At 38.9% G+C, this 26513-nt stretch overlaps 1 protein-coding gene across 9 annotated transcripts in view; it reads right to left on the bottom strand.

The window, feature by feature from the left end:
* The window catches only part of DIP2B (disco interacting protein 2 homolog B), a 208110-nt gene that overhangs the window by 55234 nt on the left and 126363 nt on the right, over window positions 1–26513 (bottom strand). For 3 of the 9 annotated variants that reach the window (XM_023643545.2, XM_023643547.2, XM_070271400.1), the window contains exons 4-9: window positions 20529–20654; window positions 9953–10165; window positions 7098–7253; window positions 6481–6603; window positions 3021–3218; window positions 1384–1475 (exon numbers count right to left, since the gene is read on the bottom strand). In XM_023643545.2, the coding sequence (XP_023499313.1) occupies window positions 1384–1475; window positions 3021–3218; window positions 6481–6603; window positions 7098–7253; window positions 9953–10165; window positions 20529–20654 (908 nt within the window). The remainder of the gene's footprint in view (window positions 1–1383; window positions 1476–3020; window positions 3219–6480; window positions 6604–7097; window positions 7254–9952; window positions 10166–20528; window positions 20655–26513) is intronic. The other 6 variants (XM_070271398.1, XM_070271399.1, XM_070271401.1 and 3 more) reach the window with 3 other exon arrangements.

Here is a 26513-nt window from a genome sequence, read left to right as displayed (position 1 = left end):
CCAAGGCAGTTTACTGTAGTGCAGGGCTAACACAGTAAAATAAATGTAAGGAATCTCTCTAGACAGACCAGCATATTAAAGAATAAGCCTTACATCTCTCAGAGAGAACCTACAAGCACTGATTGACTCGATCACCACTTTAGAGCCAGCCTAAAGCTTCTTACTCTTTAACAAATTCATTGCATTAATCCTTACTCACTTAACCAACAATGCAAGTATTCTAAGCATGAAGGCATTTGTAATAGGTATAAACAAAATGGCAGAAACCACTATGGATATAAAGTTAATTCACTTACAAAAGATAAACAGTGAAACTCCTATAATACATTCAAACCTGTGATCTCAATCTGCAATGCATCCACAGGGATAACCGACGCTTAATTTATTCAAGGAATGCAAAAACACAGAAGTCACTATCATTGTGGAGTTTGTTACTTGGCTTGGATGTTCATAGATTAACATTTGAAACTTAATTATGTCACCAGACTCTTACTTTCCCTTCTTTTGCTTTCAAATTCTCTTAACTCACTCTCAAGATAAGTTCAATTCTGAAACTTCTAGAGATCTAAGAAAATACTAATTCCATAAGATATTTAAACAACCCATTTCCTCCCTGCACAAGTGTCCACGTTGTTAGGAAGACACAAAGTTACCGTCTTAGGGTCCAGTGAGGATTAGGAAATACTCAGGTGTCACATTTATAAGTGGAAGCCATACTTTAGATGCTCTTTGCCACAAGGCAAAAGTATTTTCAAAAGGCTAGTTTAGGAGATTCTGTAATTATTAGCCTACTAAAAAGAATTCTGCTGCGTATTCAATGTATCATTCTACAAATTCCAAATGAAAAGGAATGTTTGATGGTAAGAAGTAATCATATTTAGAAAGTCATTAATAGGAAAAAACCTTCAAAAATTAAAAAAAATGTAAATGTCACCTCCGATTAAAGAAGAAATTAAATGATGTCAACTTGTTTCTTCTTAGAATTCTAGTAACATGAGTCTCCCTCCCTTTCTACATAGAACCACAGGAAATTGTTTTAAATTTTATTTTTAAAGAAAAAAAATCAAAGAGTAAAATTTACTGCTACTTTTGTTATCTAAATATTGAAATACTTATTTCCAGAAAGGCTTAGGATTCTCTCTTTTTATTAGCACCTCAAGAGTTTATTGATTAGCAGCTACAGAAAGGGACATGTGAATTTCCTTCAAGCTATGAATGCAAGAATTATCACCCGGCATTGGGCTAACCTGGACTGGAATCAAATCATTTCCATTTTCTAAGAACTAGACTTACATAAATTGTGCTGTTGCACATTAAAAATCCAGAATGTGCATATTAGAAAACAATAAAACATCACCTCCCTAAAACCAAAAAACCAATTACCCTGTCTCCAGGTTTTAATACAGGTTCATTCTTGGTCCCTAGCTTATTAAGCAGTGTATAGGCCAACTTTAAACTTCTGCTCCACAGCTTCCCTGGAAAAAGAAAAGAAAAGCGTCATATAGAAAAACAGGCCTACCTCAGAGAGAAGGTATTCAGTTCATCAGCACATTTACTAGGACAATGGCCACTGCTAAATGACACAGACAAGCACAACCCCAACACACAGAGCCCCCCCCAACACGCTTTATATTCCCTCTAGTTTAGGCAAGCCAGTCATGCCGCCAAACAAAAAGAACATCACCGGAAGCTCACTCTGGTTTAAATAATATTTCAAATTCTTTTCTGAAGTAATCTGAGTATCTTCAGAAATAATTTGATGTGAACTGATCACATTAAAAGGGAAAGAAATAATTTTTTATCACAGGACTGAAAATCAGACTATTTCTGTTATAAGCTTTTTCTGAAGAACCACTTACACGTATGGTATTAGATACTTGAAGGAACCACAAAGTGAAAGGAGGACTCAAATGATTAAGCATCCCGTACCACTGTATTTCAGTGAAAACAGACGACAAAATGAAAACTATGTGAAACGTGGATATTCTCATAGATGTTAAATAAACACGTAAAGATTTGGCCAGCTGACTGCTTTCTTTAAGAGTTACATGGATGAAATTAATATACAGCTTCTGAAATGAATGCTAAAAACTATTTTGGGGGAAAAACTCTATTCTTCCCCTCTTCTCGCTCCCTCCCACCAACCACCCTTAGACATTCTCATTTTAGATCATGAAGAAAGTGAAAGAGAAATCATGTTATTTTGAACAGATATGTTTTACATACAACTCATCCAGAGGGGCATCTAAGTTTTAAACTCACGTCAATCTGCAAAACTCCTTTAAATATCTATTTTTCCTCTTAAAATTAGTCTATATCTAGGTCTATGGACAACATGTTCCACTTGTGAAGGGAAAAAGGAATCTGTTTGAATCAACTAGTACAAAATCTCACCTTCTTGTTATTTAAAAAATGAAAAATAAAGTTATTTTTAAAAGAATTTACAAAAGAAACATACGTTGCTTTAAAAAGTTATTTTAAAAAGAAAAATAAAAACTTTAGCTGGGATGCAAAACTAAATGGAAAAGTACTGATTCCTTGATCATTATAGAATTTTGTGCCTGTTACAAGCAAGAGGCAGGATGAAGTAAATGACAAGGATCTATACAGTAATCAATTTCAATGTTTAGATAAAACTATCTGATGTTTACCATACACCATTAATCTGCCCAATTGTCTTCCTAATCATCTTCTAATGTTAAAACATGAGTGGATCTACAAAGTCTCTTTCTTTTTTTTGCTCTTTTAAATATTAGCTGGTTTGTAAATGTCACTTTAGCAAATGAAAATATTTGGTGAACAGCTGTACTTTTAGAACTTAAGATCTTTTAGACCCACAACTAAAATATACAACTATATACTAGGGGGATTTGGGGAGAAAAAAGCAGGGGAAAAAAAAGATCTTTTAAATTGTTTTTTTACACAACGATGTTTTACTAAACATGAAGATAAAACACTCCCCACGATAATCTGAGGAATTATTAGGAGAAAAGGAAGGAGCTGGCATCTTGTAAACTCACCATATGTAAGCGTGTACACTGGTTTCCCGGTCACGTCCAGGGCGGTCAGACAGGGGCACTTGGCTTGAGTCGTGCCCCAGCGCTGCAGGGCAGACTCAAGAGCAGGAGGCCAGTTACAGATGACTCCTAAGGGCTCTCCCTTTACTGGGGTCATCTGCCGTCCCTCAGGCTTGGGCTGGTTGGGGTCTGGCTGAGGTACTGCATCAAAAAAACCCCAATAGGTTATGAAAATAAGATCTGAAAGAAGTACAAACACCAACTAACACAACGTAGGTCTCCACTCGCAAATATATTTCCCCTTTCGCTTCACCTTTATCTGGTTTAAACTCACTCTGAGAAAAGAAAAAATATTGTTAGAAATGGTAATCCACAAACTGGGCTTTAATTCACTTCCCCCACACAATTGTAAAATCATATTTAATGTATTTTACACAACAAATCCTGACCGTGACAAAGCAAATCACTGAACATGCAGAAAAGCACAAAGTGTAAACTTCCTTTCAGCAATTTTATAATTTTTAGTAAACTTGTTTCTAATTCTTTGTGTCCAACGTTAGAGAGCTGGGTTCCACTTCACCAGGTTATGTTTAACGAAAAAGCATTGGGGCCAGCCTGTGGCCGAGTGGTTAAGTTTGCGCCTCCGCTTCGGGAGCCCAGGGTTTCACCGGTTCAGATCCCGGGCGCAGACATGGCACCGCTCGTCAGACCATGCTGAAGCGGCGTCCCACACAGCACAACCAGAGGCACTCACAACTAGAATATACAACTATGCACTGGGGGCTTTGGGGAGAAGAAAAAAAAAAGATTGGCAACACTTGTTAGCTCAGGTGCCAATCTCTTAAAAAAAAAAAAAAAGAAAAAAGAAAAAGCACTGACCTGCTGAGTCAGAAAACAGAAGTTTACATTCACTTTTTATTAGTTTGACCTCAGGCAAACTCAGTTATCTGAGCCTCATTTTTTCTCATCTTTAAAATGGGGACAGTAACAGTTATACCACAGGGTCATTATTAGACTCAAACAGATAACGGCCATGAACAACATGTTCCTTCCACGTCTCCGTACCTTCGCACACATCTCATATGGCCAATCCCTCTGCCTCCTGGTAAACTCATACTCATCCTTCTCAGGATTCAGCTCAGACAGCACGCTCCTTGGGAAGCTGTCCCTGGCCATTCCTTCCTCAGTGCTCCCACACTACATGGCAGTCCACCCTTATTAAAGCACTGAGGACCCCCAAGAGCTTCTATTACTGAGCAAGTTTTCCCTCCCCCAAGACTGACAGCTTTTTGAGAGAAGGCATGCTTCTTATTCCTCTTATGGCCTAGAGTCCTAACACATAATGGTTGCTCAATAAATATTAATTAAATTGAACTGAATTTGGGAGAGAAAATAAAACACTAGATTATTACCATGGTCATTTTTACAATAAAAAAGTATTATTCAAATAATAAAAAGCAAACAAACCCTACATTTTCATAGAAGGAAAGATAATTTACACATGGAACAAAAAGTCAAGTATTTACTGAGTGCCAATTACGTGCACAGGATGTGACAAACATTGAGAAAATAAACGTTGCACATATCATTCCTTGAACCAACATTTATTGCATGTGATAATGGTAGGTGCAAGGAGTGCAGAGTCCATGCCCTCCAGGAGTGTCTGGAGTGCAATGGGGTCACGGACTCACACACAGAGCTAAGTAAACACGAGCAGTGCACGACAGGAACACGTACAGAGAGGGCAGAAGAGAGCCACAGTGCCCAGCTTAGGGGGTGCGGTCCCCCCCCTGGAGGAGGGAATGCCTGACCTGAGTCTTAAAGGAAGAGTAGGAACTAGCCAGGTGAACAGGAGATGAGAGAAGAGGCACAGGAGGGAGAATGGACAGAATGAGCAACAACTATCAGATGGGAAAGTGAAATATGAAATAAACTGTATTTTATAGTTCAATTTAATGACAGATTTCGGAAACTTAAAATGTCTTAATTCATTTTCTACTGACATAAAACTAATGAAATAAGTTTCACTTCCCAATTCACCGCCCTAGGTAAATAACATTTCAGCTGCCCTTCTACTTTATACATTCTCAGACTTAAACACCAGATTAAGTAAGAAAATAAACATGGTTAACTCTAAATAGTTTTGTTTGTACACGCAGACTGTATATACGGTAGGCACAGTCTTCCGGTCATAGAAGTCTGTACATTATGGCCATCCACTACGCCTCAGTGCAGACCCTGGGGCCTATTCTTTCAGTCTTCCAAACACATACAGGTATTTTTCTTTTCTAAAGGCAATCATTATGCAAATAAACAATTGTTGCCTATTTATAATTAGCGGAAAGCTGTTAGCCCTATTCTGCCAATGAAAACTGTTCAAGTATGATTCCTATTAACCCTTGACGTTCATTTGCCTGGCCAATACACAGTGCTAAAAAGACTGGAGAGGTTATTACTGGCATGAGCATCTTGAACATCAGTGCATCAAGATGTCCATAGTTCAATGAGGCTAGTGACTCCTAAAGAAACAGAAATTCACCTTAATCTCATACATCAGGCTGCTTGTTGCTTCCTGCTGCACAAAGTGGGCTAAGACTGGTCTACTATGGTGCCTAGTTCCATTAACAGGTCTAATGTGATCAAAGCTTACTATTAGTTCTTTTGACAAAAGCATTTGGTAGGTAGGTCTATCCATCACCTAGCTTCAGTAATTATCCAATGGCCAACCTTGTTTCATCTATACTCCCAAGCATTCCCCTTCCAATGCTACCTATTAAATTCTAGGCATCATACGATTTCATCTATAAATATCTTTTTAAATTATTGAATGAATAAATCACTATTACCACTTCTTCTATGAAGCCTTCCCTAACCACAGAGATGGAACTGATTTCCTCCTTTCTCCAAACTGCCTATATGAGTTGATACATATTTATTGGCTAAGCTCAGTTTTCATTTGTATATAGTTTAGCAGTGTTCTAAACCGTAAACATGAAGGAAGAAGGAAGTGACTGACTTTTCACCATCCACCAGGTCGTCTTGTAGAAAGCAGACATATATATGTGCTGACTGGCTGATTTAATGAAAGGACTATGTTACATCAAAAAAGATAGGGCAAACTTTTGAAGTTGAATACGACATCTGTATTCTAGAATAACACCAAATATAGATAATTTAAAAAATTACGTATTTGGGAAAGTTCCTAATTTCAAAGAACATATTTCAAAGGATAGTTCTATGTTCCATAGTTATCTCTTTGCCTTTCTCTCCCCTCCATCCCTCCTTATTTTTCATCTGAGACGCAAAACATAAATGATCCTTAGGGAAAAAAGAGCAGAGAACTATGATCTCTTTCAACCAAAACCAATGCCTTGTTCATCCTTAAATCCTACAGTATCTTACGTGTAGTAAGTGCTCAGAAAATGTTTGCTTAAGGAACATATGTTTTTGGTATTATTACTACTACCTTCCACAATTTCTTCAGAGTCATCCACAAAAAATTCCTTTAAGGGAGGCCTTTTGGGTCGTTTCAGAGTGTTGAGAAGCTGCTGGATTTTTGTGGATACTCTGCTATTGACAGGAACACCTATAAGGGAAAAAATGGTAAGTCAAAATTAATTCATTTTGGGGATACTTCAGTTCCTCAATGCTCTTAGGAGCTTTTATTTCTCATAATATTTGGTCTTTGCCCACAGTCTCATTCTATTTCAACCGGGCCAAACAGGTACAAATATGTACATAATAAGTTTTACAACAATAGAGAACAACTATGGCACTACTATTAATACATTGCTTACAGATTTCATCTAATCTCCCTTTTCTCTTATAGCATCCTTTTCTTTTTCCATACTTATTTTTTTGCTCAAAGTATCTTTTGAAAGTACAGACTGAGTGTGAACGAGTGTCAGTGCTGCCACAGTGCAGACTGCTGAAAAGAGGGCATTCGAGATGACTTACGTTAGAGGGCCCACTGCAGCGGAGTTCTGTAGCTGCTGGACCGGTCAGGCACTACTATTTATAATTTGAATTGTTCCAGTTTAACTAATATTCCCTATTTAGCTACCAAAAAGAACTCCCTACCATCAGCTGTATCCATAAGGCTGGACCTGTTGGACCCTTTGTGCATGCCTTTAACTATCCCCGAGGCGGGCAGATCAATATTTGCTGGGCGTATTGAGGAAGATGATGATGAAGAGGAGGTAGTTGTAGTGACGTCAGGGGGAGCAGAGAAATTCTCTAAGAGGGGAGAAAACAAAATTTAGAATTATATTACATTAGCAGTAAAAATAAGAACCTTCACATCTTTTCTTGTTTTTTTTTAATAAGGAAGAAAACTACATAACTCAGGCATTCACTCTTGTCAATCTTTTAAATCAAATTCTACTAGCAAGATATAATGAGAGAGCAAGAGGTTAAGCCAGGGCATATCAGCTTTCCAAAATTATTATTTTCAAGAACTCAGGTAGCCTTAGTAAGATCAAATTACTTATCAAATGTTTCTCAAAAACATTCTTTTCCACACAGAAAGTCTCATAGAAACTCAATGTTATAAAAATAATCATAATAAAATAAAAATTGCAACTGGCTTCCAAATTAAACCAAAGTGAGTATGATCAGAATGGCTACAAATATTCCAGTCTCTTGAGCATTTCTTCATGTCTGTGTTGATTTATCTATAATGTTTCCTTTTCCATTGAAGATTTCCACTGGGAGTGGGTCAGATCGCTCAAGTTCCCAGATGAAGAAAACCAGATAAAGTCCACTTCTAGTTTTTATAAAATAACCCAGAGGTCACTTGGATCTCCCTGACAGACCAGGTTCTTCCCTTGTTCTAAGCAGGATGAAATAGTGTTGCTGTACTCTGCTTCAAGTAGGGATTCTTAATATAAGGAAACTGAATGGTATAAGTTGGAAGAGAGCCATTCAACAGGGATGTGTTACAAAAAAGTCAGAAGAAGAAAACATTTGGGGAGTAAGAAAAAGAAAATTAGAGGAAATAAAATATACAACTCACAAGAATAATGAAAAGCCACTCAAAACTAAAAAGGAAAAAATCATAATGTAAACCATTTCTAAAATCAATTTGGGAGTAAGGTCTCTATGCCTCAAAAGTCTGTAATTACTAGTTTAATAATTTTGAAGGTTTTAAATATACTAGCACAAGCATACTACAGTATCTCCTTTCTGTAGGATAATGTGGTAAACAAAGCATTAAAAACAGACATTTTTATTTGACCCAGTAATTCCACTTATAGGAATACATCCTAAGAAAATAATCAGACAAATGCACAAAGTTGTGTGTTCAAGGATGTTCATTCCAGCAGTCTTACAATAGTAAAAACTGGATACTACTTAAATGTCCAAAATAGGGAAATGGCTAAATAAACCAGGACATAACCATACACTGGGATATTCTGAAACCATAAAAACAAGAGTATAATTGTATATTAACAATATAAAAGATGTTTGTGACACACTGCTAAGAAAAGCAGGTTGTGAACATTATGTTTAATACAATTTCATTTTTGTAAAAACAAAACCCAAACCCTACACATTTATATCCAAATAAAGTCTAGAAGGATATATACTAAAGTGATGACACGAAAATGTTATCCATGGGAAGTGAATTTATAAATTATTTTTCTTTTATCTGTATTTTCAAATTTTTCTATTAGAAACATGAATTACTTCTGATAGCGCAAACATCCAAAAGGCAGTAACGTTGGATAAAATGGTTCTGTGAGTGCCTGAACCAGTAACTTTCCACAGAGCAGTAGAAGCAATAGAAAAATATGAAGTCAGATGAAATCACCCTGTTAACAAAAATTCAGATGAAGTTAACTGGGCATCGTCAGGACAATATTTTTAACAAGTGAAATTGCTTTCTTTTAGACAAATGTAGAAATAAAACCTGCCCTAACCCAGGCTGTGTGGCTTCCCCTCCCACAGAAGAGGTGGTGAGCGGGCTCATCTAACTGCCTGCAGAGGTTCAGTGAATCACAGGGCAGAGCTAAGAGTGCAGGACAAGCCATCAGCTGTTGGCACTTGGCTTTTTAATGAGGGCAATCATACTCTCAAGATAGCTACTTTCTTTAAAAATTACAGGCTGGAATTGAAAATTTTCTGAGTTCTTCTTTTCAGAAGTCAATTAATAGAATAAAGAGAGATATATATAAGGTGATACAGAAAGGTCACTGATATGAAAACTAAGACACCAAATGTCACAGACACATGATGCTTATGCATCACCTTGTGCAGTGTGCACCAACTAGTGAAGCAGAAGCAGAGGTCTCAGCTGTATATTTATCTGCAGACATCACAAACTCTTAAAACACAGACACACACAAACACAAAGCAGAGCCAAGCAAAAGCTACACTCCACACAGAAGCATCGGCAGCACAAGGCAGCTCACAGAGAACCAACATCCTCAGCCTGCACACTCCCGTTGTAGCAGTAACACAGCAGCAAGGACAATAAATCCAGTCTTTATGCTAAAGACAAAAAGGCCTCACTGATTTTTGTCTTAGTGCAGAATTTGCCTGAGTTTAACGTTTTTTGTTTGAGAGAATGGAGACAACAATCCTGGGAAAAATCTAAGATGTTACATATTTTAACATCTTTTAACAGATGGACTATTTCTCAACAGGGATAAACCCACGCTAAGACTGGTGTTGTATCTTGCAGCTTGAGTATTGCTTATGGAAATAGCTATGGCTTCAGGTGGGCAATACTATGCACCAATAATGCAGATGGTATCTATCACTCCAAATGTATTCCTGGTGTTTCCTTCACTGCTTTATTAACTGTTGTGTTCTTTCTGATTCTATTTTTTAAAGCCACTCTGAAAAACCTAATACAAATCATCAACTGTTTCCTGGATACTGGGGGCCGAATGGAACACAATTTGGGCTTCTTGGGTAGATTCAGCTCCTACCTATTCGAGTATTGGCAAATACATCAGCTAGAGACCCACTGGTTCCTTTGACCTCTCCATGGGACAGCGTAGAAGATGCAGATGAAGAAGTGGACGATCCCTGAATTGAACGGTTGATCCAGGACTCAGCATTCTGTAAGCTCTGTTGCAAGGCAGCAGAGAGCGCAGCTTGGCGTCTCAGAGAGCCCTCATCCTCAGAGGCCGAAGACGTGTCTGTGTGGAATTAGAAAAAAAGAAGTTCTCGATCCTGCCTAGAACAGAGACCTTTCAGTTCTTGCTCATTGGTCACACATTCAATTCTGACAGCAGCAAAACATTCACATTCTTAAGGTAGATTAATATGTAAGGTTTCTCAAGAACCTCAAAGAAAGGTCTATAGACCAAAACCTGCAAAAATAAGACAGCTGAAATCTACAGGTAATTTTAACTTCTTTTAAAAAACCCCTTTTAGAACATTTAAACTTCATTCGCTGTTTTTCTGTTCTGAGCTTAATTAGTATCTAAATTCTTCTGGCTTATCTACTTATGTTCAAATAATACTGTAGTGCTTATATATCTCCTCAATCTCTTAATTAGAGAATCTTATGATAGGCTGCTACACTAATTTTGACAAGTACGTATTAATTGGTGTCTACTTAAAAGGAAATGATCTTGATAGGGAAATATAAAAATTTATTTTTGTTAACAACTTAAGTGCCAAACAGTGAGCTAGGTGCTAGAGAACTGATGCAGACTAAGAAACAGGGCTTGGCCTAGAGGCATTCATGGTTTTGGTGGAAAAGCCAGCTAATCACAGGGCACAGGTGAGCTTTCCAAACATGACAGGAGAGGGCACAGATCTGTATTATTCTCCTTAATTCTCAGACGGAGAAGAACTGTGAGAAATTCACTAATGTCTGTATTTAGCCTGGCTCTGACTTAGGAAAATAAGGCCTAAGTTGGAAAAGCATGTTGAAAAAAATAAAAAAACAGAAGTTCAACCAAATATAGGATAGCCAGGGGGAGCAGAAGTCAAGAACTTATTCCAGGACTCTAAGCTTACAAGGCATATAAATTGAAGGGGCATTTGGTCTGAGGTGAGACAAACCCTTCTAAATGTTGGGGATTATAAATTATGGCCTGTGGATTAAATTTCATTCATTTTTTTTAAAATCAACTATTCTGTGGTTAGTCCTGCCAACACCTTCCTCTAACTCAGGTGAAACTGTAGGTCCATGTTCTACTTTGGTTCAGAGAGCAAGAGATAACTAACAGTGCTAGAACACTGCTAGTGCTGACAACGGAAACCTGAACTACAAAAGATAAATTTAATCTAGAAGTCAAATTCTGCAGGTCCAGAGTAAGAGACAAAATTAAAATAATGACTATATCCTTGCTTCCTGCTCTGGGCTACCTCCAACTTATTATCTCATAATGAAGGAGATCTGAGGCCCAAGACGGACTGTTTTTGATTTTTTTACAATGTACTACGTAACTACAATATGTGCTGGGAACTATGTCAGGTTCCGGGGAATCTGAGATGTGTGAGATCTTATGAGACAGTAAGTGCCCTAAAACCTTACAGTCCAGTATAGGAGGCACACAGCTCCGCAGACTGTTTCAAAGAATGCAACAGATGCTAAGAAACAGGATAGCAAAGGCTTTCACAGGAGGAGGGGCACCCATATCAGTCCGGGATTTCAAGTACTTCTATTTAAATGGAGCAAAGACTTTGAGGAGGCAAGGGGCAAAAGATGAAGCTGGAGAGGTAAACAGTGACCCAGGCTGCAAAGGATAAATGGACGAGGTTCTTTAAAGGAGAAAGAGAGCTATAATGCAAAAGAATGGTGACCAAAGGAAAATATGGAGAAAGAAAAGCAACAGCACCTGTAACCTTTTACTTAAGGAAAGTGTCTTGCATAATTTCCAGAAATTATATTAACATTTCAACTGTATCTTGAGAGGCAGAAACTTCTGTTCTTGCCAACTCACTAAAGAAAAGGGGGCAGGTGGGGAGGCATGGGACAGATGAATCTGAACCTAAGAATAAAGTATTTTCAGGGTAACACACGTCAGGACCCCACAAACTCCACTGGATTTGCAGGCTGTCTTTATTGCATCATTTATTTTAATCTAAGTCAGTCTAAAGTCAGAATAATCCAATTTTCAAAAGATAGTAAAACCAGTATTTTCATGATTAGGTTTACCGAAAATTGGCTTCATTATGTTTCTACAGTGAATCAATTATGTAATTAGGTGTATTGTTTCAATTCGATTACCTCATTTGCCTGCCAGTCCTCCTCAAAGTGTTTAGTGACTACAACTGCGGGGCAGCTTATCGTAGTGGGAAAAACATGGCTTTGGATTCGTCTTCTGTTGGAACTCTGGGGTCCACGACTTACTAGCTATGTGACTTGGGGATAAAATTACCCATCCGCGAAGGCTATTTGTTCATTGATTCAACAAATACTACCAAGCTCTACACTAGTTGCTAGGAATAAAACGGTGAGCAGGAACACAGTCCCTACTCAATAGGACTTAAGAGTCTTACAGGAGTTCAGGGTAGGCGCCCAAGGAAGTCAGACCTAAACCCAGGCTGGAAGGAGGAATTAGTTATAAGGGACAGAGAGGTGGGGAGAGAGAAGAGTCAGCAGAGGGAACTGCATGTGGGAAAGCTGGGAGGGACAGACAACAAAGCATATCAGAAGATCAAAGACATGAGACTAGCTGAAGCACAGAATGCAAAATTGGTGGTGATGAAAGATGAGGCTGGACAAGTGGACAGCGCTGGGTTGCTAAGAGCCATGTAAGACATGCTAAGGAAGCTCGCCTTTATGCTCACTGCAGCGGGAGACCACGAAACGAGACAAGGTACAGAAAGCACCCCCGGCGGGGCCAGCACACAGCAGTAGGCCAATAAACGTCAGTTGCCCTCTCTTCTCCGAATAACCCACCCTGTGTTACCTCAAAGGCACAAAAGTGTGGTGGGCCAAGCTTACAGCTGACCATGTGTTAAGATCACGTAAACTGTAAGCACTGCTCTGGGACTCTCTCTTTTTAAAAATAAAAATGAGCTCCCTTAAATATTTATATGTTTACTTAGTAGCTTTTTTTTTTTTTAGGTAACTGTCACCCAGGAAATTGCAATAGATTAGTAAAAATTGGGGCAAGATTAAATTAATACAAATAAAGTTAGCATTTTCCCACTGATTCTGCTCTGGGTGAACACGAACTCACAACTGTTACCTAACATAACCAAAGTCCTTGCTAAGCTCTTGTATATGATGAATTCAACGGGTCTATACAACAGAAAACAATTCTGAAAACATGGTTTGCCCTTCAGTTTATAACTTGTGAGATTTTAACACAGCGTCATTTAATACTAATCACCAGAAGCCTAAAATTCATTTATAATCAATTAGAAAACACATAAACAATGAGCTTGTTGATTTTAAGGGAAGAAAAGTCCTGAATTTACTAACTTCTTAACTGCTATAGCACTTTTAGACTTCAGCCATGTGTGGAAATGACTTCCCTCTTCTTCATTGCAAATACACTTATTATAACTAAAAAATGTTTATTTAAAAAATTTAAACACCTACCGTATCCACTCTACTCCTGAGAAATGAAAGCATATATCTCTACAAGGACTTGCACATGAATGTTCATAGGAACTTTATTTATAATAGCTAAAAATGGGAAACTACCAAAATGCCCATCCACAACTGAATGGATAAACAAATTGTGGGACATCTATATGATGGAACACTACTCAGCGATAAAAAGGAATGAACTTCTGAGACACACAACAACATGGATGAATCTCAAAATAATTACACTGAGTAAAAGAAGACAAACATCTCTCTACCTCCCCCCAAAAAGAAGTACGACTGTATGATTCCATTTACATAAAATTCTAGAAAATGCAAACTAATATATAGTGATAAAAAACAGATCAGTGGTTACCTCAAGGGGATGTGGAGAGGTGGGATTACAAAGGGATTATGAGAAAACTTGGAGACTGATGGATACGTTCATTATCTTCATTGTGGTGATGGTTTCACAGTTTTACTATGTCAAAACTTAGCAAAGTATATACTTTAAATATGTGCTGTATGTCCATTATAATTCAATAAAGCTGTAAAAAAATAAGCTAATTTAAAAAGAATTGTGGGGGTGAAAACAATGCCTTGGTGAGAGGATGGTAATATCTGAGAGTCAGTCCACACAACCTGAGGGGTACTGGGCAAGTCTGGCAAGTTCCTGGAAAGAAAGTGCCTGCCACGGGGTTTGGGCAGCCAACACCAAAATTAGGCCCAGACACCAACTCAGAACAGCAGGTAAGGCAAGATTCACCTAAAGAAAGATCTCGTCCTAACAACGAGTACAAAATATGTCACCTAAACTAAGCCAGGAAATGGGAGCATCAAAGAACAAATAAAGGAAACAACCACAAGGACACCGAGTGTATGATATTCTGGAGCACACGGAAGAAATGTGTGTGTGTGAGTATGTGTGAGTGTGTGTTTTGGGTCGGTAGGGTGGGAGGGAGTGGTGTCAGGCAGGAAAGTGTCATTTTCTCTTGCATTGGTGGGTTAGGGAATTAAAGAGTTCCAGAAATACCTTCAAGAGAGGCAAATGAAGTTTCTCTGTAGGCAAGGAAAAAGTTTGAAGCTTAAGGAGGAAAATCTGTAGAGACCCAAGAAGGGGCAGCCTAGGAGTAACAGCGTATCTAGAAGAGAAGACTAAAAGGTTAGCTCTGGAAGCAGGCCAATCTGACCTTAGCTTGGGCTACAAATTCTGGGCAACTTAAGCTAGCACTAAACCCAACCAGTGTGGGTGCTGATTCACCAGACAAGCCTTATGGAGACTTTCAAGCATCCCACGATAATCCATGTGCACAGAGAGCTGGCTGGGACTGACAACTACCATGCAGAGCCTAACCGGCAGGAGGTCCATGAGTTGCCTGACCATGAACATCCAAACTGGGATGCTCCTGAGAGAAGGGGAATGTGCTATTAATAATTACTGTAGGCTCACTTTACCTACAAGGGATCTCCAAACACTGTTTTTCTAGGTATTTCCCCATATTTACAAAAACTACAAAACTCATTAATATGACAAATAACATTAGGGAGAGAAGAGAGTTTTTTTCACTTACTGCCTATTTGAAAAGTTAGAGCAAACACTCAGCAATTGTTAAGAGCTCCAAATTACCAGAAAATACTTACTGACAATATGGTAGAATGAGGCAATATGCCGAGCGGTTCAGAGAAGGGGCTTTGAAAGTCTGACTGCTCTGGACTCCATCTTAGCTCCACCCCGAGAGCAGGTGGGCCAGTCAGTTCTGAGGGTCTCTACTCTGCTGTTTGCTGTTGTTATTCTTTACCTATTGATTCTCTCTCACGGGGAGTGTTTTCTGTTTTGGATTGTTTGCTCACATTCGTGGATCTTTATCTGTGGGAATCCTCCATCCCTGGGTTGAGGTTGTACCCTTCCAGAAACCATTTGTGCCCGAGGGTTATCATCAGCCTCTTTTATTGTTAGGTAATGTGTAACGTTGGCTCTTACCAGACAGGATAGTGAAACTCAGATCTTGTACCCACTGACCACAATTCTTAGGGAAGGTCCCTGCCCCGTTATTCCAAGGCCAGGCACAAGGCAAGCTTTCTTGACAACATCTTCTTTTGCTAGCAGTTTAATTTTTTCAAATTCACTCTTCTGCTTTAGATATAAGTTCCTCCAGGGATCTCAGCTCCAGCTTCCAACCTGATACAGGTCCAGGTTTTATCTTTTCTACGCTTGTGGTAATTAAAATGTAGCTCCCTTGTTTTCTGCCTCCCCTCCCCTCAGGGCAGCCAAAGCTAGCTCCGCCTCCCGACTCTGATTTTCAGTGACTGTTCTCTCTCTCTTGCTCCTGTGTGTATGTAAAAGGAAGCTGGTTACATTTTATCAGCATTTCTAAGGGAAGTTTTCTTTTTCCCGTTTCTGGGAGAGAATTTTCAAGTTATCTAATTGACCGCACTGCTAGAAAAGGAAGTCTGGGCAAGTCATTGAGCCTCTCTAAACGTGTTTTCTAATCTGTAAAATGGGATAGAGGGTTGTTGAGAGAACTAAAAATGAAAAAATATATGTTAAGCACTAAGCCTTTTGACTAGTACACTGAAGGTACTCAATAAATGGTGACTATGAAATTACTTTTACTGGCCAACTTTAAATTTTACAATCAGCTATTGAAATAAATTCAATTTGATAGAGTGAGGTTTTATTGTACTTTGGCTTAAAGAATACTGAATATTTACTAGTCTCCCAAGTAACTGTGGACCATTGCTCATAACTCACACCAATAATGAAAGTATGCTATTAAAATGATCCAAATCTATTAATTAGAATACATTTATAGAGGTCTGATTTGTCAGTTCTGTTTACTTTGTGATTTTGAATAAAATTAGAAATACTTGGGAAAAACTGCCCAGGTTGGTAATTCAGACAGGTAATCTCTTTTAAATTCAAATTAATCTTTTAAGTTCAAATCAAGAGACTCATAATGTGCTTTGGGCTATAAGCTCTCGGAAGGCAATAGCTATTCAATTTGTTTGGAATAATACCCATTCCAGTACCACTCATACAGGAGCATGTATTCAGTAAAAATGGATTTCCCAAACATGACTCTTTAGTAGAGTAAAAAGCAAAATCTAGAAGACTTGAGTCTGACACACAACTGCTGTCAGACCTGGGGTAAATCCCTGAGTGACCACAAAACTGTTTCTCTCCCCATCTCTGAAAAGATCTGCCCTTCCTACTTCAGAAAGTGTTTACGAGGAACAAGTCAGGCCGGGTGGCCAGGTCTGTGAAGGCCCTTCGCATGCTATAGTGTGCACTAATGCCATAAGGCATCATGAAGGGCTGTTAAAAGTATAACAACATCCCAGTCTGCGCACAGGCACCAGAGGAACAGAGAGAGGTTAAGTCCCTCCCTGCCTGGTCCCATGGATCACTGCTATAGTCACCTTCACGCCTGGTCCTATGAGAGACGAACGTCTAAACTTCAGCTCCATGCCACCCAAGCCAGTCGAAATAGCTCACTGCGCTTTTGGGTCATTATGTGGTCTATTTGGTCACCCTCAGAATGCAGTGTAGGGTAAAGTCCACATGGGTGCAGAAAAAGCTTAGCAGGGGAAAAAAATATATGCTGTAGTTTTTGCATTGTGTTTACCCGTATGAATGAGTAATAGCGTTGACAAAGAACCCCTACAAAGAAAAAGCTGAGGTAATTGCCTCATGACATTAGTTAATGATTTCAGCACATAAAGAGAACTGGATGGCAGTAATTCAAGTGGTCTAAAAGACTCTGGAAAAGGACACAGGCACTAAAAGAACCACAGATTGCTACCAACTTGGAGAATTTAAAGTTAGCAATCCACTAGATAGAAATTAGTGTACATATCAATAAGCAAATTTTAGGTTGACTGACATTTTATTACTTGAGAATGATTTATGAACAAGACAAATTATTCCCCATGCCAACTATTTACCATATTTTCCAGACTATATAATACTATAAATGAAGCCAAGATTTATGACATATTTTACTCCTTACATCCTTTTTATTAAATCCCTCCAAAAATAGCTCAAAATTGCCATCAACTCAGTAATTCAATATTACGTGGTGAGCACCCCCAAACAAGCTGACTGACTGGTGAGCGCAAGCAGGTGTCCTAGAAACCAGGTTCACACCGGACAGCACACGCAGAGTGAGGGTCTTGACCAGAAAGACACTTTGTGATGCGTGGAGGATCCCTCAGTGCACAAAGAAAAACATGACTAAAACACTGTGAAATCTGAGGTTAATTTTGCCCTGCAGAGGTAACATAACTTTTCTAGAAAGAAAGTCATAGCAAGGTCATTTTTATAGCTGCCTAGACCCTGGTTTTTTAAAAATAGCCTATAAGCAGCAATAATTAATGTCAATTCTCTTCTTCCTCCCTAACCCTAGAGTGCAGCCCCAGTATTCTTCTAAACTCCAGTGTTTCAGGGGCTTTCAGAGTAAATATGGAAGCTAAAACCCACCTGCCATCCTGGGCTAGGCTGTAACAGGTTCTGGGAGATAGTGATACAGGTGTAAACTCAGCAGGAATAGGAGACAGCCAGGGCTCTAACCAGTGGCTCTCAGAAGCTTGGAAAGCACAGAACCTGAATTCTAACTTGGGAGCGGCCAGTTCCATCCCCTAAAATGAAAGGTGCTAACAGACGCCTTAGGACAGTTCTCCCCACAATCCCTCACGCTAGAGCACAGTATTTGTCCTAGGCATGTACGTAATTGTTGACCAAGGGCATCAAGATCCGGCTCCATGTGGGGACTGTGAGAAATTACCACGTAGGGTACTCTCAATGTTTCTTCCCAACGGGAGAGAATTCCTCTTCTATTTGACAACACTCATGTCCCTAATAGCACGTCAAGGTTTCTAGTACACTATTCAGAGATCCCCAGAAAAGGAGATAAATGGATGGAAAACCTTTTGATTACTCTGCTCTGCTGAATATAGGTCTTAGGAGAGAGGACCGCATATTTACAATCATAAAATTATTAAAACACGTAAGGTGATCAGGAACATTATGCCACATCTTTAAGGCTGCAGACAGAGCAGAACGTTAGTGTTTAGAAATACAGAGGCCTGCAGTGAATTCCAAAGGACTATGGTCTCATTCAGCAATGAACAGCCACGATTTGTTTCTAGAGTTGGTAAATTCCCCTCAGGCAGTGACTTTTGTAAAAGGGGATAAAAAAGGTTTCCATTCCTTCTGAGCATTCTCAAAATCCTTTGCTGCACTCTCACATTTAACCCGAGGCCATGAGTGCAGACTGTTTACACTGAAACTGCATTTCTTTAATACAGCTATGGAGAGGATTGTTTCTAAGAACTACAAGGCACATTGCTCCCTACCCTTTGCCATTTACTACAATTGAACCCTCAGCTGCACTGCAGCAGAATCTGCCAAGAAGGAATAGCTACTAAACTGAGAGCCCTCTTTGTGCAGGGAACCCAAGTGGTGCTGTACTAAGGAAGGGAAACCATCCAAGATTCTGAATGAGTGGGCTGGAAGTATGCACCATTATAGACACAAAATGTCTTATTGTGATGGCCTGCTAGGGGTATCCCGTGTTACGTTTTGAGAAACACTTGAAGCCACAGAGCTATTTCTCTTTCAAACATATTGACACCACAGATGTAAAGAAAAAAAGCACACACAGTTAATGAGCCCACAGCACATCCAAATGCTCTGAGAAGTTAGCCAAAACCTAGGAGAAAACTACTAATATGAACCTAGACCAGGGAGAGGATCAGTGTGAACAGCTCAACCTGACAGCTGGGAATCAAAGTCAACCACAAAGACGTGACCTTCCCAGGACTCTCCTCAAAAGACACGCTAAGTCATTTAGACCAAAACAGGACGGGGAAATGATTTTCCCCCAAAGATTTCACTGCCAGTAACATGACAGGAGGGAGACAGACACTATATTGAGGCTCTGAAATAGATTTACTATGTTTAGTCTCAGGGGTCTAGATTGAGAACTTGTCTGGGATTTCATCTAAAACAATTTTTTTACGGTTTGTAAAAACCTTGGGAGAGATTCTGAATAAACACGACAAATTAAAGTTGTTGCAACTGCTCCTCAATTATGAAGTTATAGCTCTTAAATTGACTTTAGGGGCAGGAAGGATTCCAGAACTAGGGAATGGGGATGCGATGAAGGTGTTTAGAGCTCATGACTCCAATATAAAAAGCGGATTCTTAAATAGGCACAAATGTATACAAAATATATTAACACAAACACATAAACACACTTATGTATGTTTTTCAGATCTATTACAACTCCGCATGACTGCTCTCCCATCATCTCCAATGACACACAAAATTTTGTCCCAAGTCCACTTACTCCTATGACTGTTGCAGACAAAGCATCTCATTTAGGGGCACAAATTTGATAAGGAAATATATGACTATGGGTCATAATTTGCATGTCAATGAAAGTATTTAATCACAGCAGGATTTTTTAGACCCTGAGCTTTAGGCTGTATTTATTTATGACTACACGAATTTGGGGGTTATAGCAAGAATATGCCAGAAATTGAGAAAGAAAAAATTTTTTTAATAGCTTTACTCTTAAGGCCTCTTTTTGTGTGTTGTTCACAATGCAACAACCAAAACCTGCCACCTTCAGTGTGTGCTTTCATATACCTCTGATGACGAGGAGAGCGTTCCAGCTCCCACCTCAGAAAAGAAAAAGTAGAGGGGCTGGCCCCTTGGCCGGGTGGTTAAGTTCGCGCGCTCCGCTGCAGGCGGCCCAGTGTTTCGTTGGTTCGAATCCTGGGCGCGGACATGGCACTGCTCATCAAACCATGCTGAGGCAGCGTCCAACATGCCACAACTAGAAGGACCCACAACAAAGAATATACAACTATGTACTGGGGGGTTTCAGGGGGGAAAAAAAATAAAATCTTTAAAAACAAAAAAAAAAGAAAAGAAAAAGTAGAACTTATTTCAGGAACATCAAAGCAGCAACTGTCAGAGAGAAAGGTTCTGATAAACCTACCAGGAGGTGTGCAGGCGTCTGCAGGAGACTGGACAAATGTGGACCGCCTTTTGGTTGGCATAGGCAAAGCCATTTTCTGTTCTTTATGCTTTGCCAGTGCGGCTTGAACTGCTTCTGTGTGGATATCTGAAAAAGTAAACATTTGCATTTATTAGCTCCTGGCTCTGAAAGTGCTTACTTCTGTGGACTGAACTCTCACTGCCTCAACTGTTGAAACCGGGATGTTTAGGTGATTTTTATTTATCATTTAAATGTGTTATAACAATTAAAAATAAAAATGAAAAACAGAGACAAAAGAAGTCAAGGATAATTTTACAGAGGAGGAAAATGAAGCCCAGAAGGATTATGTGACAGCTTCACGCAGCAGACAGGGAGCTGATGGAGATGCGGGTGGGGTGAGGGTAAGGAATCTGCCAGGCATCCGCGCCAGGCAGGAACTCCCACCTGCAGGTGCAGCTGAGTGCTGTGCACGTGCATAGAGGACACCCACTATTCTTTGAGAAAAGCAGCTTAGGATTAGCTTAACTATCTGAAAGAATACTTGGTTGAGACCACTCAGTTCTATGCCACAGGAACAGCAGGGCTAATTTTGATCTAGAAAAATGTAAGGGCTGATGTTACTACACTTTGGCCACAAAAGAATTCAGCTCTCGGGCCAGCCCCAGTGGCCTAGTGGTTCAGTTCAGGCTTCAGCTTCAGCAGCCTGGGTTCAGTTTCCAGGTGCAGACCTACACCACTCTGTTAGCAGTCATGCTGTGCTGGCAGTCCACATACTAAAAAATAGAGAAAGATTGGCACAGATATTAGCTCAGGGTGACTCTTCCTCAGCCAAAAAAAAAAAAAAGGAAAAAAGAATTCAGCTCTCCACCTGAATGTCTAACAGAAATCTCAAAATTAACATACCCAGACAGAACTCTTGATTCTCCATTCCCACCCCAAAACTCACTCTATATTTCTACAAAATAGGGTCATACTGTACACACTATTTTGTATTGTGCTTTGATTTGTGTAACAGTTACAAAGTCCTACTGCAGTAGATAACAACTGAGGTGGCTCCCCAGTTAACAACAAACAATTCCCTCTTCTCAAGGAATGGGCTCCATCCACATGCAAACCATCCTCAAAGGCCGATCTGTACTATGCAGATGTGCCCCTTGGAAGAGTTGGACCAATCAGATCCTTTTGGGGGAGAATTTAAACTGAATCAAGAAACTGTAGCTCCTAACGTCACTTTAACAACAGTGCCCTAGAAAGAAGGAAGGTCCTTGTACTTCAAGGTTGAGATTCCCCAGAGCTGTCTCTTCCTTTCTCTCAGCTGTTCCTCTGCTTCTGTGACCTACCCCAGCTATTTAAGGCAGCCGGGGTTGGCCTGTTTCATGTAACCAAAAAAACCTTCACTGATATAACCAGAAACATCTTTCTGTGTAAATATAGACTTACGACATAATTTTAAAGGGCTGCATAATATTTCACTGTATGAATGTGCCATAATTTACTTAAGCAACTCTGTTTTCAAATTTTTGCTACTATTTACAGCAACTATTCACAGCAAGAATAATTCAGTATTTTCACCTTAGCACCATACCTAATCCTTTTTCTTTAGGATTAATTCCAACGATTGCTGAGATGTATTTCCTAAGAACAGGATTTTTCTGCTACAAAACTACAGTACATTTATCAAAATTGATACAAACTCTTATATAACCCACAACCCACATTCCAACTTAAGTCAACTGTGCCAACATTGCCCTTTATAGTTTTCCCCTGATCTGAGATCCAGTACAGAATCACACATTACATTTAGTTGTCATGTTTCTTACAATACACAGAAAGTAGTTTTGAAATTGCTATCTCATACCACTAAGAAAAATAAATCTTCTAAGTATAGTTCAATATTAGTGTAAGTACAGTTCAATAGTGTTTGTAGTTCTTTAGACTGAGTTAAAGTATTATGTTCAAAAGCTATTTGGGCTAGTTCTCACCCCTTCCCCTTTGGTGTATCTAACAGTATCTATCGAATAATACAATTAGATTCATTTGTTTTCCTTCATATTCCATAGGTCCCTCCCAATGTAGCAGATTAAACATTATGCGACAAAATAAGAAATATACATTTGGTTTCTGCCCTGGTTCCTGACACTGAGCTCCTAAAACCCTTGTAATCTCCTGAGTGATAGGAGCATCTTTTGTTCCAATTAGGAAACTCTTGGTAGGCTCCTGGATAGCTTCAGGACGGGGGCTGTTCACCAAAAAGACCAAGCCATGATTTAGAAGCTTGGAATTTTCAGCCTTACCCTCCATCCTCCAGGGAGGGGAGGGGGCTGGGGATGGAGCTAATTATCAACTGCCAAAGAAGTATTCAAGTATGCCTCCATAATGGAACCTCCATAAAAAACCCAAACAAAGGGGTTTGGAGAGCTTCTGTGTTGGTGAATGAATCCAAGTGCCAGCAGGGTACGGCACCCCAAACTCCACAGGGACAGAAGGCTCCTGGGCTTAGGACCCTTCTGGATCTCACCTTATGTACCTCTTCATCTGGCTGATCATTTCTTTCCCTTACAATAAACTGGTAATAGTAAGTAAAGTATTTCCCCGGGTTCTGTGAATCATTATAGCAAATTATCAAACCTGAGATGGGGTTTGTGGAAACCCTGATTTATAGCCAAGTCTGACAGAAGTGTGGGTAATGTGGGAACTCCCTGCTTGCAATTGGCGTCTAAAGGTGTGGGTAGTCTTGTGGGCATGAGCCCTTAACCTGTGGGGTCTGCACTAACTCCAGGTAGTCAGTGTTAGAATTGAATTTAATTGTAGGACACCTAATTGGTGTCTGCAGAGAACTGGAGAATTGCTCGATGTAGAAAACCCACATGTGACAGCCAAGAGACACATGAAAAGATGCTCAGCATCACTTATCACCAGGGAAATGCAAATCAAAACCACAATGAGATATCACCTCACAACTGTCAGAATGGCTATTATCAAAAAGACAACAAATAATAAGTGTGGTGACAATGTGGAGAAAAGAGAACCCTCATACACTGTTGGTGGGAATGTAAATTGGTGTAGTCACTATGGAAAATAGAGGTTCTTTAAAAAATTAAAAATAGATCTACCATATGACCCAGCAATTCCACTTCTGGGTATTTATCCGAAGAAAATGAAAACACTAATTTGAAAAGATATATGCACCCCATGTTCATTGCAGCATTATTTATAACAGCCAAGATAAGGAAGCAACCTAAGTGTCCATTGATAGATGAACAGATAAAGAAGATGTGGTGTGTGTGTGTATATACATATATATACACACTAGAATAATACTCAGCCACAAAAAAGAATGAAATTTTGCTATTTGTGAGAACATGGATGGACCTAGAGGGTATTATGCTAAGTGAAATAAGTCACACAGAGAAAAGACAAATATTGTATGAATTTATTTATACGTGGAGTCTAAAAAGCAAAACAAAACAAAAGAGAAACTCATAATTGCAGAGAATAAAGTGGTGGTCACCAGAGGGGAAAGGGATGGGAGGTTGGGCAAAATAGGTGAAGGGGATTAAGAGGTGCAAACTTCCAGTTATAAAATAAACAAGTCACAGGATGTAATGTACAGCATAGGGAATACAGTCAATAATACTGTAATGGCTTTATATGGTGACAGATGGTTACTAGATTTGTCATGGAGATCATTTGGTAATGTATATAAATGCTGAATCACTATGTTGTACACCTGAAACTAACATAATATTGTATGTCAACTACATGTCCATCAAAAAAAAGAAAAAGAAAAGAAAACCTACATATTTGGTGTCAGGAGTGGTGTGAGTAGAGAAACAGTTTTCCTTTAACACGGTTCTAAAAGGTAACCAACAAGATGTGTCACTGTCCCCAACAACCACTTCTATCCCCAATTCTACCCACTCTCTACGGGTAACCAATCTCCTTAGTTATTGGTTTATCCTTCCTATATTTCTTTTTGCAAAAAAAAGCAGATAACGTGTCTATTTTCTCATCTTTCATACACAAAAGGTAGCATATTATATGCACTTTTCTTGCACTACATATTTTTTCACTTAACAATATATTCTGGAAATCATTCTCTATCACCTCCTAGAGTTCTTCTTCATTCTTTTTTACAACTGCATCGCACTCCATTGTAAACCATAGTTTATTCAACTATTATCCTATGTGTGAAACATTTAAATGTTTCCAATATTTTACAATTACAAATGAATGCAACAAACAGCCTTGTGCAAATATATTTTTATACTGATGAGAGTATATCTCCAGGATAAATTCCTACAAGTGAGATTCCTAAATCAAAAAGTGAACATGTTTTTAATTCTGTTACATCCTGCCAAATGCCCCTCCAAACGACTTGTCTCATTCTGCATTACTAACAGCAATGCACAGGTGTGCCTGTTTCCCCATGGCCTCACCTTCAGAGTGTGCCATCCAGCTTTTTGAAATTGTTGTCAGTTTGGAAGCTGAGAAACGGTACCTCAGTAATCTTAATTTGTACTTCTTTTATCATTAGTGAGATTAAACGTCATTACAGAGGATTCAAGGGTCATTTTATGTTTGTTTGTTTGTTTGTTTGTAAGTGAAGTGAATGTTCATGTCACTTGACCATTTTCCACTAGGTTTCTGAGTTTATTTTCTCTTTAATTTTTAAGAGTTCTTCATATGTAAGGGATATTAATATTGGCCCTTTATCTCTGAGATATGTTAGAAATATTTTCTTTCAGGCTGTCATTTTTCTTTTGACATTGTTTGTGGTGGTTTACTGCCATGCACTAGTTTTTAAAAAAATTTTTATGGAAGATCTCAAATCAATGACCTAACTTTATACCTAAAGGAACTCAAAAAAGAAGAACAAACTAAAATCAAAGTCAGCAACAGGAGGAAATAAGGATTAGAGCAGAAATAAACAAAACAGAGAAGAGGAAAAAATCAATGAAAATAAGAGTTGGTTTTTTGAAAAGACCAACAAAATTGACAAACCTTTAGCTAGATTAAGAACAAAAGAGAGGACTCAAATAACTAAAATCCGAAATGAAAGAGGAAATATTACAACTGACGCAACAGAAAAGATTACAAGACACTACTATGAATAATTATATACCACAAATTGGATAACCGAAAAGAAACAGATAAATTCCTAGAAACATACAACCTACCAAGATTGAATCAAGAAGAAATAGTAAAATCTGAACAGACCTATAACTAAAGGAGATTGAATCAGTAATCAAAAACCTCCCAACAAAGAAAACCCCAGGTTTCACTGGAGAATTCTACAAAACATTTAAAGAAGAATTAACACCAATCCTCAAACTCTTCCAAAAACTTGAAGAGAGAACACTTCCAAACTCATTTTATGAGGCCAGCATTATTCTGATACCAAAGCCACACCAAGATACTGTAAGAAAAGAAAACCACAGACCAATATCCCTGATGACTGTTGACATCAAAATCCTGAACAAAAAACTAGCAGCACAGTAAAAGGACCATATACCCTGACCAAGTGGGATTTAGTCCTGGGCTTCAAGGATGGTTCAACATACGAAAATCATTTAATGTAAGACTCTAACAGAACGAAGGACAAAAACCACATGACTATCTCAACAGACGCAGAAAAAGCATTTGACAAAACTCAACACCCTTTCATGATAAAAACACTGAACAAACTAGGAATAGAAGGAAATTATCACAACATAATAAAGATCATATATGAAAAGCCCACAGCTAACACCAAACTAAGCGAAAAACTGAAAGTTTTTCCTCCAAAGATCAGGAATGAACATGGATGCCCGCTCTCACCACGTCTATTCTACGTGGCACTGGAAGTCCTAGCCAGAGCAATTAAGCAAGAAAAAGAAACAAAAGGCACCCAAATTGGAACGGAAGAAGTAAAACTGCCTCTGTTTGCAGGTGACATGATCTTATGTAGGAAACCCGAAAGATGTCACACACACACACAAAAAC

This window comes from Equus caballus, chromosome 6 (assembly GCF_041296265.1).
Source record: "Equus caballus isolate H_3958 breed thoroughbred chromosome 6, TB-T2T, whole genome shotgun sequence".
Taxonomy (NCBI): domain Eukaryota; kingdom Metazoa; phylum Chordata; class Mammalia; order Perissodactyla; family Equidae; genus Equus; species Equus caballus.
Note: the sequence above shows the minus strand (reverse complement) of the source record. Positions and strands in the feature narration are given on the sequence as shown.